The 12409-nt window shown below is 43.3% G+C and overlaps 1 protein-coding gene across 1 annotated transcript; it reads right to left on the reverse strand.

The window, feature by feature from the left end:
• Nucleotides 1–778: 778 nt before the first annotated feature.
• Nucleotides 779–11314, reverse strand: slc25a34 (solute carrier family 25 member 34). The gene is made up of 5 exons (XM_021570311.2): nucleotides 10736–11314; nucleotides 6898–6963; nucleotides 2429–2581; nucleotides 1616–1750; nucleotides 779–1385 (listed from the first exon to the last, which is right to left on the reverse strand). The coding sequence occupies exons 1-5, from the start codon at nucleotides 11258–11260 to the stop codon at nucleotides 1203–1205; spliced, it is 1062 nt and encodes a 353-aa protein (XP_021425986.1). The 5' UTR covers nucleotides 11261–11314; the 3' UTR covers nucleotides 779–1202.
• Between the last annotated feature and the right edge of the window lie 1095 nt (nucleotides 11315–12409).

Consider the following 12409-nt stretch of genomic DNA (forward strand, 5'->3'; position numbering starts at 1 on the left):
GTTTGTTGTGGTGCCATATTCTTTCCATATTTTAATAAAGGATTTAATGGTGCTCCGTTGGATGTTCAAAGTTTCTGATATTTTTTTATAACCCAACCCTGATCTGTACTTCCCCACAACTTTGTCCCTGACCTGTTTGGAGAGCTCCTTGGTCTTCATAGTGCCACTTGCTTGGTGGTGCCCCTTGCTTAGTGGTGTTGCAGACTCTGGGGCCTGTCAGAACAGGTGTATATATACTGAGCGCATGTGACAGATCATGTGACACTTAGATTGCACACAGGTGGGCGTTATTTAACCAATTATGTGACTTCTGAAGGTAATTGGTTGCACCAGATCTTATTTTGGGGCTTCATAGCGAAGGGAGTGAATACATATGCACGCACCACTTTACATTTTTAATTTAAATGTATTTATTGAAACAAGTAATTTTTTGACCTCACCAATTTGAACTATTTTGTGTATGTCCATTACATAAAATCCAAATAAAAATATATTTAAATTACAGGTTGTAATGCAACAAAATAGGAAAAACTCCAAGGGGTTAAATCATTTTACAAAGCACTGTATGCCATTCAGAGGGTGATTGGACAAGATAAAACATTTAAATGCCTTTGACTGGGGATTGGTAGTAGGTACCAGGCGCACCGGTTTGAGAGTGTGTCAAGAACTCCATCGCTGCTGGGTTTTTCACGCTCAACAGTTTCCAATGTGTATCAAGAATGGTCCACCACCTAAAGGGCATCCAGCCAACTTGACACAACTGTGGGAAGCATTGGTGTCAACATGGACCAGCATCCCGGTGGAACATTTTCAACGCCTTGTGGAGTCCATGCCCAGATGAATTGAGGCTGTTTTGAGGGCAAAAGGGGGTGCAACTCAATAATGTTTTGTACACTCAGTGTATATCAAGCCATTATGTATCCTTCCAGTTAACCAGTGAGGGAGTGCAAGTCTATTCTGTGGAATTGAGAGCATCTCCTCCTCCTCGTCTCCCCTTCTCTCAACCAACTTTCCACACTGGCATCACAAAGAGTGTCTACTGCTCGTCTCTACCAACGAACCAGTCATTCATTCAACTCTGTCCACCATATGAGGCCTTCTTTCTTAGCTCCGGCTCTGATGAAGACAGCAGGCCAAAACATGTTTTATTTTTTAAATCAACTTCCATTGTCCTCCAAGATTGGTTGAATATCCTCTTCTCTTCAGCTCTCGTTCTGAACGTCCTGAAAGGCCCGTTGTCTCATCAGGTCCCAGAAGAGCATGCTAAGAACGGTGTGAGGGCACAGGCGGAAGAACACAGGGCCCATACCTTTATACAGCCCCAGAAAACCCTCTGTCCGGCACACCTTCACCAGACAATCTGAGAAGCCCAGGTACAGACGACCCTAACAGACAGGCAGAGAGGCAGAAAATGAAACTGTGAGTTCAACGTCTAAAGACAGTTACAGTATAGATCTTTATAAATCTGTGTGTTCAACAGCTAAGAGCCAGAGGTATACAGTATATGGAGAAGGCAAGGTTCTACTTAGAAACCAAGACCAGGGAATATCAGGGTGAAATAGGCAATTCCAATGATGGTGGACAAAGAAAAATGAGATATTGAAAAGAGGCTCACCCTATGACGCTCATCCACTGGCTGGTTGTAGAGGCGTGTGCTGATGACGTCAAACGGCGTCATGGTGATCGTCACGGCGACTCCACTGATACAGGCAGCTGTCAAGGCAACCAGCCAGCTGTTTGGACTGTACCACTACAAGGACACAGAAAGAGAAATCAACCAACTGTAGAGGTGAAAGATTATTCATATCTTGATCAAATCAAACTTTATTTGTCACATGCGCCAAATACAACAGGTGTAGACCTTACCGTGAAATGCTTACTTACAAGCCCTTAACCAACAATGCAGTTCAAGAAAGAGTTAAGAAACTATTTACCAAATAAACTAAAGTAAAAAGTAACACAATAAAATGACAATAACGAGGCTATATATAGAGGGTACCGGTACCGGGTCAATGTGCGGGGGTACAGGTTAGTCTAGGTAACTTGTACATGTAGGTAGGGGTAAAGTGACTATGCACAGATAAACAGTAAGTAGCAGCAGTGTAAAAACAAATGGAGAGTGGGGTCAATATAAATGGTCCAGGTGACCATTTGATTAACTATTCAGCAGTCTTCTGGCTTGGGGGTAGAAGCTGTTAAGGGTCCTTTTGGTCATAGACTTGGCACTCCGGTACCGCTTGATGGATACTTGTATGAAATGTACCTTCGAAAATGGTTTTAAACACACTCAAAAACTTTCAATAGTTCTATATACACACCATCCTTATATGCTGATACCGTATGTACAGGTCATTCTGCATGTGTGACACCTGGCTTAACGCAATACACACGACAGCCTGCGAGTGTGATGGATGGTTTCTATAGTTACCTGTAGGCGTGCCACCCATTCCTTAGCGGAGCTGAAGGTGGCCAGTTGGGCGGCTGATCCCACCATCACTCGAGGCACAGCCCCGTTCACACCCCTCCACAGCCCCACCACGCCCTCCCGCCGGTAGATATTGGCGAAGGCACTCGACACACCCTGACGGAGGCAAATTCAGACAAAAACAAAACATTTTACGAGGGAGAAAAGTTGGAAGTGTCGAGCCAGTCCACCTGGATAAATGTAGCTTTCCTCTTCACTCCATGCAGTTTTGGTTTAGGGTCAACCACTCTACAGAAACAGCATGTTGCCATATCCTATAGATCAAGGCAAAGCTGGACAAAGGGGGTGTTGTAGGTGCAGTTTTCCTCAACCTCAGAAAAGCCTTTGACACTATTTACCACAATGTCTTCCTTTCCAAGCTATCCAACTTCAACATTTTGTCAAGTGCTTTCTTATGGATTGTGTCTTATCTGGCAGACCAGATGCAATGTGTTTGGATTAACGGTGAACTATCCTCACCAAGGGATTGCACTGTGGGAGTGCCACAGGGGTCAATCCTGGGCCCTTTGTTACTCAGCCTCTATATTAATGACCTTCCGTCTGTATGCCAGGGTGTGGATATGTACGTGGATGATACAGTTCTTTATACGCATTTCTATGCTGATGAAGTGGCAAGCAGTATCATTGTAAAAAGTAGCTGAATGGCTCAACCTCTCCTGTCTCACCCTCAATGTTTTAAAAACGGTAGCCATGTACTTCTTCACAAAACTAAACAAACAGGCTTACTCGGACATACTTATTCAAGGACAAAAAATGTAAACAGTCACCTAGTTTAAATATCTGGGCATTATACTTTAAACTTGAAAAAACATTAAGATGTCCAGCAAAATCAGATAGTCTTTAAAATTTCCGATACATCAGGAACCAAAATCTATTTACAAGCAATGATCTTCTCCCACCTGTCCTATTGTATCATCAGCTGGTCTCAAGCCAATTAAACATGACTGAAACCCCTTCGATCTCTAAATAAACAAGCACTGAAGATCCTGGACAGGAAATCGCGTCATTACCATCACTGCAATATTCTCCCCAAGCACAATCGGTTCCATTTCTCAGTTGTTTGTCTAGTTTGTAAGATTATCAACAATGTTGCACCCCCACCTCTGAAAGATTTTGGCATATTAAGCTCTGAACAAAACAACAGAATCAACCAGACATCCACAAGAGGAGTCTGTGTCATTCCTAAAAGAAAACACCTTTGGGCAGTCAGCGTTCTCCACCTCAGGCATCAGTAAACGGAATTTCATCCCCTCTACTTTAAGAAACACGAGTGACTAAATTCTTCTCCGTGCAGGTCAAATCATGGATCAAGACGTATCAATCCTGCACACATTGACTAATTCTTAATGCACTCAAGTCTGCTGAATTTGTTGTATAATTTGTTGTATTTTATGTTTCCTGTATTTCTTTTAATCTGTTATCCTACTATACTACTGTATGACTGATGTGCATTTAGCTATGTTTATGTATTCAGTTATGTTTGGTTAGGGACTGCAGATGGAAATGATCTGTGCATAGCTAACTCTGGTGCGAACATCATATTTCACTGTCTGAAATCTTTAATTGCACATGGTCCCTTTAAAATAAACTACTACTACTACCATATATAGTGCTTCTCGCTGTTGAATGTGAAAATGTTTTCTTATCGAAATCCCTCCCTGAAGTATGGACATTTTTCTACTATTAAGTTATCAACTCTGCGCTGACATCACTTGTGGATACTTTGCCCACAAATGGCAGTGTGTCAGGGTATTGGACAGCATCAGCCTATGGAACACAAAGGGATATTGTGACAGTTTTACAATAGCAAACCTACATACAGTTGAAGTCGGAAGTTTACATATACTTAGGTTGGCGTCATTAAAACTCATTTTTCAACCACTCCACAAATGTCTTGTTAACAAACTATAGTTTTGGCAAGTCAGTTAGGACATCTACTTTGTGCATGACACAAGTAATTTTTCCAACAATTTTTTACAGACAGATTGTTTAATTTATAATTCACTGTATCACAATTCCAGTGGGTCAGAAGTTTACATACACTAAGTTGACTGTGCCTTTAAACAGCTTGGAAAATTCCAGAAAATTATGTCATGGCTTTAGAAGCTTATGATAGGCTAATTGACATAATTTGAGTCAATTGGAGGTGTACCTGTGGATGTATTTCAAGGCCTACCTTCAAACTCAGTGCCTCTTTGCTTGACATCATGGGAAAATCAAAAGAAATCAGCCAAGACCTCAGAGAACACACTGTACACCTCCACAAGTCTGGTTCATCCTTGGGAGCAATTTCCAAGCGCCTGAAGGTACCACGTTCATCTGTACAAATAATAGTACACAAGTATAAACACCATGGGACCACGCAGCCGTCATACCGCTCAGGAAGGAGACGTGTTCTGTCTCCTTGAGATGAACATACCTTGGTGCAAAAAGTGCAAATCAATCCCAGAACAACAGCAAAGGACCTTGTTAAGATGCTGGAGGAAACAGGTACAAAAGTATCTATATCCACAGTAAAACAAGTCCTATATCGACATAACCTGAAAGGCCTCTCAACAAGGAAGAAGCCACTGCTCCAAAACTGCCATAAAAAAAGCCAGACTACGGTTTGCAACTGCACATGGGGACAAAGATCGTACTTTTTGGAGAAATGTTCTCTGGTCTGATGAAACAAAAAATAGAACTGTTTGACCATAATGACCATCGTTATGTTTGGAGGAAAAAAGGGAGAGGCTTGCAAGCCAAAGAACACCTTCCCAACCATGAAGCACGGGTTGGCAGCATCATGTCGTGGGGGTGCTTTGCTGCAGGAGGGGCTGGTGCTCTTCACAAAATAGATGGCATCATGAGGGAGGAAAATTATGTGGATATATTGAAGCAACATCTCAAGACGTCAGTCAGAAAGTTAAAGCTTGGTCGCAAATGGGTCTTCCAAATGGACAATGTCTCCAAGCATACTTCCAAAAGTTGTGGAAAAATGGTTTAAGGACAACGAAGTTAAGGTATTGGAGTGGCCATCACAAAGCCCTGACCTCAATCCTATTGAAGATTTGTGGCAGAACTGAAAAAGTGAGTGCGAGCAAGGAGGCCTATAAACCTGACTCAGTTACTCCAGCTCTGTCAGGAGGAATGGGCTAAAAATCCCCCAACTTACTGTGGGAAGCTTGTGGATGGCTACTCGAAACATTTGACCCAAGTTAAACAATTTAAAGGCAATGCTACCAAATACTAATTGAGTGTATGTAACCTTCTGACCCACTGGGAATGTGATGAAAGAAATGAAAGCTGAAATAAATAATTCTCTCTACTATTATTCTGACATTTCACATTCTTAAAATAAAGTGGTGATCCTAACTGACCTAAGACAGGGAATTTTTACTAGGATAAAATGTCAGGAATTGTGAAAAACTGAGTTTAAATGTATTTGGCTAAGGTGTATGTAAACTTCTGACTTCAACTGTACCTTAGGTCTACACATTGACTTTGAACTTTATTGTAAGGGTGTGAACAGTTTGCCTGATGACCAAAACTGAATTATTCTGCTGGTCTTTGTTCACTTCATATTGTACTTCAGTCTGAGACTGCCATCGTTGAAGTCGTTTTTAGCGACATCAAAACAAAGTCAGCTTGGATCATCTCAAACCAAGTATCAAAGAGAATGAAGAATTTTTAAGAAGACACTTTATCCACAAGGGTTCTGGCTCTGGCCCAACCCATCGGTTTCTGGGACAAATCAATACGGTTAGAATGCATTTGCGTTCTAGAAATCATCAGGGAGGTGCTCAGATCCAGACTCATAGCGGCGAAGAAACTAACGTCCATGGGCGTGGCGTAGCGTTTGGCCGGAAGCAAGGTGTTTGGCCGGAAGCAAGGTGTTTGGCCGGAAGCAAGGTGTTTGGCCGGAAGCAAGTTGTTTGGCCGGAAGCAAGGTGTTTGGCCGGAAGCAAGGTGTTTGGGTAGCCAGGCAAATGAACAGTGCCATGAAAAAAGTGAACAGTGCCATGACAAATTGAAAAAATGTATCTCTTAGATCAAAAGGGCCACACTACATCCCTTAACAGGGTTTTAAAAATAAATCCCTGTGCTTGTCTTTATCTTGATGATTACAGTATCAGTCACAAAGGTTGTGTGTTTTTGTTTCGTTGACACCACTCCACGCCTCTGTTTGCATGTTACTGACTGGCTGGTGGTTGTGAAACGTGTCACTAGGGTTCACACGGATATGGTTAGTTATGCTGGGGGTTGGCTGAGGAAGTAGGGGGGAGAGAGAGAGGGATGTGAGCCAAAATGATAGAGGAGTGGGATTGGAAACAAAGTGACATACTTACACAACATGAAGGACTGGTGTAGAGCCCGAACAACTAGAGAACACTGGGTCCAACTGTTTCACGCACAGCGCACACACTCCTCACCTGATGGTTGTGCTGGTGACCCACTGCGATGGCCTCGACTGTCTGGGCCTGCAGATGTGTCTTCACCTGTGGAGGAAACATAAGACACTTGCTTCAATGTATTTTATACCAGAGGCGGCTGATGGGAGGAGCTATAGGAAGACATACTCATTGGAAGAGAGCTGGAATGGAATACATGGAACGGTATCAAACACATAAAACATATGGAAACCACATGTTTGACTCCTTTCCATTCATTCCATTCCAGCCATAACAGTGAGCCCGTCCTCCAATAGCTCCTCCCACCAGCCTCCGCTGTTGTATACCCATTTTACATACACAGCATTGCAAAGAGAAACTTTGCATTACGCCTCCCCATAATAACAGAGGCACAACCCCATCACTAAATAGAGACACACTGTTCAGTGGGTACACCTGGTATGAGTTATGTAACATGTGCATGTTTTTTGAGCACTCACAGGCACACACATCCCTTCAGGATGCCCATGACCTCCATTTCACATCTCTCCTCTCTGAACGACCATTATTGAGCTTACTGAGATGACACTGCACACTGACTGGGTCTAGAAACCTGAGTTGGGCTCTCACAGTACACATGCAGAGACACCCGAGTCGGACCCCTCCCTGCTTCTTCTACAACCAAAAATAGCCTCCCATCTCTTTCTCTTTTAATCTCTCTCGCTCTCCCTTTACTTCATATTCTGCCAAAAAACATAGGAGGGAGTGCTGGGGAGTATTTTGGGTAGTGGTTGGAAGTAGGTACGTGCCGGGTATATTTAGTGACCCAGATTCTCACAAACATATCACCATGCAGATTATATAGTGTTTCCACGATGCTGCAGAGGTCAGATGGCTACACTGAGGTACATTGAGCAACAGATGCAGCCTAGACAACAACAGCAGCCAGAGTATATGAGAGCCACCTTGGGGTTCACAAGTTATACAACTGCCTTAACTCATGGGGAAATACACAGCCACTGTAGAAGTCACTGCCCTTCGCACAGTAGAAACACAACAGATTTGTATTTATAGTACCAACACAAACACGTCAAGTTCTCATAACAGGGAAAATGGCTGGGGCAATATTACTACCCGCACACACAATAAATGAATGATACAAATAAACACCGTCACACTTAGAGACAGATCTACAATTACTAGGGGGGAGGGGTGGTCCAACATTGTCAAAGGTTGTTTTTTTTGGGGGGGAGGGTTGTGTGTTTTTTTTATTGGGCACGGGGGAGGGAGAGTGAGTTTTTCTATGGTTTACATTTGCTCTTCTGTTCATATTGTCCCTAATGGCTTGATTGCTTTTGATGTTAACTGTAATAAAGTTAAGAAACGTCTGTGAAGGTTTGGTATGGTGTGGCTATTATTAAGCATTAGCTACTGCGGGCTTATTATATGAAGGCAGTGCACCCCGGCGCTCCAACTGACTCTGACAGTTGAACTTGAGGTGAGGAAGAATGTTTCAGGCCTGCCAGAGTTACGCCTATAATATAACAATATAACACTTATCTTTATACAAAATATTCAGATTGGAAATGTACCAATTACCCTCCGTCTGTACATCTATATCAGTATAGCAGATATAGATGTAGCCACCTGACATAAAGAAAGCATGTGGGGTTAGTGGGGTTAGGACTAAGCTTATCTTCCTTTATTTATATATATACTGTACCAGTCAAACGTTTGGACACACCTACTCATTCCAGGCTTCCTCTTTATTTGTACTATTTTCTACATTGTAGAATAATAGTGAGGACATCAACACTATGAAATACTGTAACACATATGGAATCATGTAGCAACCATAAAAGTGTTAAACAAATCAAAATATATATTATATATGAGATTCTTCAAAGTAGCCACCCTTTGCCTTGATGAAAGCTTTGCACACACTTGGCATTCTCTCAACCAGCTTCATGGGGTAGTCACCTGGAATGCATATCAATTAACAGGTGTGCCTTGTTAAAAGTTCATCTGTGGAATTTCTTTCCTTAATGCGTTTGAGCCAATCAGTTGTGTTGTGACAAGGTTCTTCCTTTAGAAGTTGCAGCGTACTGCAGCGCAGCCTGCGGGGTGCTGCAGAATTCTATGGCATTATTATTTAAGTGTCAGCCATTGTTGCCAGAATGATGCAATTTACCACAATCTGCCACCATCTACCACAAACGGTCATGGCATAAGCTCATATCTTTTAAAGGAAGAACCACAGTAGGGGTGGTATACAGAAGATAGCCCTATTTGGTAAAAGACCAAGTCCATATTATGGCAATTATGGCAAGAACAGCTCAAATAATCAAAGAGACATGACAGTCCATCATTACTTTAGGTCAGTCAATCTGAAAAATTTCAAGAACTTTGAAAGTTGCTTCAAGTGCAGTTGCAAAAACCATCAAGCACTATGATGAAACTGGCTCTCATGAGGACCGCCACAGGAAAGGAAGACCCAGAGTTACCTCTGCTGCAGAGGATAAGTTCATTATAGTTACCAGCCTCAGAAATTGCAGCCCAAATAAATGCTTCAGAGAGTTCAAGTAACAGACACATATCAACATCAACTGTTCAGAAGAGACTGCGTGAATCAGGCCTCCGTGGTCGAATTTCTACAAAGAAACCACTACTAAAGGACAACAATAATAATAAGAGACTTGTTTGGACCAAGAAACACGAGCAATGGACATTAAACCGGTGGAAATCTGTCATTTGGTCTGATGAGTCCAAATTTGAGATTTTTGGTTCCAATCGCTGTGTCTTTGTGAGATGCAGAGTAGGTGAACGGATGATCTCCGCATGTGTGGTTCCCACCGTGAAGCATGGAGGAGGATGTATAATGGTGTGGGGGTGCTTTGCTGTTGACACTGTCAGTGATTTATTTAGAATTCAAGGCGCACTTAACCAGCATGGCAACCACAGCATTCTGCAGTGATACACCATCCATTCTGTTTTGGGCTTAGTGGGCTTATCTTTTGTCTTTCAAGAGGACAATTACCCAACACACCTCCAGGCTGTGTAAGGGCTATTTGACCAAGAAGTAGAGTGATGGAGTGCTGCATCAGATGACCTGGCCTCCACAATCACCCGACCTCAACCCAGTTGAGATGGTTTTGGATGAGTTGGATCGCAGAGAGAAGGAAAAGCAGCCAACAAGTGCTCAGCATATGTGGGAACTCTTTCAAGACTGTTGGAAAAGCATTCCAGGTGAAACTGGTTGAGAGAATGCCAAGAGTGTGCAAAGCTGTCATCAAGGCAAAGGGTGGCTACTTTGAAGAATCTAAAATGTATATATTTTTTTGTTTAACACTTTTCGATTACTACATGATTCCATTTGTGCTATTTCATAGTTTTGATGTCTTCACTATTATTCTACAATGTAGAAAATAGTATAAAAAGTACAGTACAGTGGACACCTAAGCCTATAGGCCTATGCATGCAATGCCCTGATACATTTAGTACTAAAATATCTGAGAGCTGAACCATGAGGTGGACAATTATTATTTCACGAAAGTCGCCTTAAAACCAACCTTTATTTAACTAGGCAAGTCAGTTAAGAACAAATTCTTATTTACAATGACGATCTAGAGTTCCCACATCTGCCCCTGAACAAGGCAGTTAACCCCTCTTAATTCTATAAGAGGGGTTAATATTTTTCATGTTGGGGAGGGGGGTGCATACTGTGAAAATTGGGGCACATACTCCAGGGTGAACACTGTTAATATTGTAAGGTCTGTGCATGGCAATATGACACCCTAAGTACCCTCCATATCTCCTTACCTCATCCAAAGCTATGCACTATGAGAGCGACAACAATACAACAAAGATGTATGCCACTCACCAGATAGGCAGGAGAGGCAATGAAGGCCCCCAGAGCCCCGGCCACGGCCCCTGACATCAGACTCCCTCCAGGGGCTGCAGTGAACCCCACGGTGTCACAGTAGGAGTAGAAGCCCAGCCTCACGCCGTTCATCAGACCCTGGTACATCAGCCCAGCCGAGAGCCCCTTCTGCAGCCCGCGGAGCCCATCCGTCCTCCCCACCACCCACAGGGCCTGCAGCACCCCGCGGTAGTGCTGCCGGTAGGACCCCCGCGCCCGCAGCTCTCCCTGCAGCTGCAACCGTGTCTTTACCACCTCCAGGGGGTTAGTGAACACACAGGCCCCGCAGCACGACAACGCTCCTAAGGCAAAGTCCAGCGGGGGCCACAGGGCCGGAGGCAGTTGAGGCGAGGGGACTGAGGTGGTCCGGGAAAAAGGGGGGACTGGGGATGTCATGGCAGCTGATTGGAGCAGAATGGAGTTGGAGCTGGGAGAGCTGAATGGAGAGTTTGTGGTGGGATAGTTCATTAGCTGGGTACCGGTCATTTCTGAAGGGTGCAGTGTCCAATGGTGCCCTTGGTGATGAGTCTACCCAGGCTAAGGAAGGGCTCCCAGGTGGGTGAGAGGGTATGGAGTGTGACGGAGTGTGGGTATGGTGCATGTGATCACGAAAGCGTGGTAGGAAACGGTGAGGTCAGAGCTGTGTGGCAGGTAGCCTTGCGGTTAAGAGTGTTGGGTTTGTCGAATAGTTGAACAATCGGTCAATGTGCCCCTGGGCAAGGCTCTTAACCCTAAGAGTGTCTGCTAAATGACTGAAATATAAACCTGTACAGCTGACTGTACAGAGTGGTACGATAAGAATTCAGCGATTACTTCCTGCTATGCTGTTATGCTGCTATGATGTCGCGTGACATGTGCTCCTGTCACAGTGCTCCTCTGACATTGGTGCTCAGTGTTTCTGGGATGTTGTCCTGAGATGTCTTATGCCAGTCTCTTCACAAGTAGCTACAGGTTGAGGTCCTCAATGTCCTTGAAAGCAAATCATGAGTAGGGTTAAAGAGTTGTATTTTGTTCACTGAGCTAACGTGTCGAAATGTGAAATTATCACTGAGGAAGTCCAGCCAAGAGATCTAGCCCAACCCGAGAGCCAAGTACCTGCAGGATTCTGTAAAAGAATAAGGAAATCTTAGATTCTAGATTTCTGTTGCAATTCCTATGAAAAAATGTTATGAAGAGGGACTACATGTCCTGCTTTGGTTGCTTCTTTTGGTTCCATTTCTTTAGAGAATATGTAACAGGAGATTAAGGAGGACAGCTGACACTACATTTCTTCCCAACAGAACTCAGTCACATAAGGGCAATTCCACAGTAGCAGAATTGCGCTGACTCAGATTTTTCACTTAAAGATGTATGCCAAACAAAAAACATTGATTTCAAAGTTTAACAAACCATCCAACTATATGCACAATGACTAATTTTAACAATTTGCACGGCAAAATTTACAAAACACATTTACTGGAAGAACTTTGGTAAAATCGCCGTACAGTAGAGCTCAGTAGAGTACAGTAAAGTATAGTTCAGTACAGTTGAGTGCCTTACAATACATTAGAGAACTCAATTCTAGTGTGCTCTACTGTGTACTGCACTGAACTCTACTGTACAGTACAATAGAGGACCGTACTGAACTATACTCAA

This window comes from Oncorhynchus mykiss, chromosome 17 (assembly GCF_013265735.2).
Source record: "Oncorhynchus mykiss isolate Arlee chromosome 17, USDA_OmykA_1.1, whole genome shotgun sequence".
In the NCBI taxonomy this organism is placed as follows: domain Eukaryota; kingdom Metazoa; phylum Chordata; class Actinopteri; order Salmoniformes; family Salmonidae; genus Oncorhynchus; species Oncorhynchus mykiss.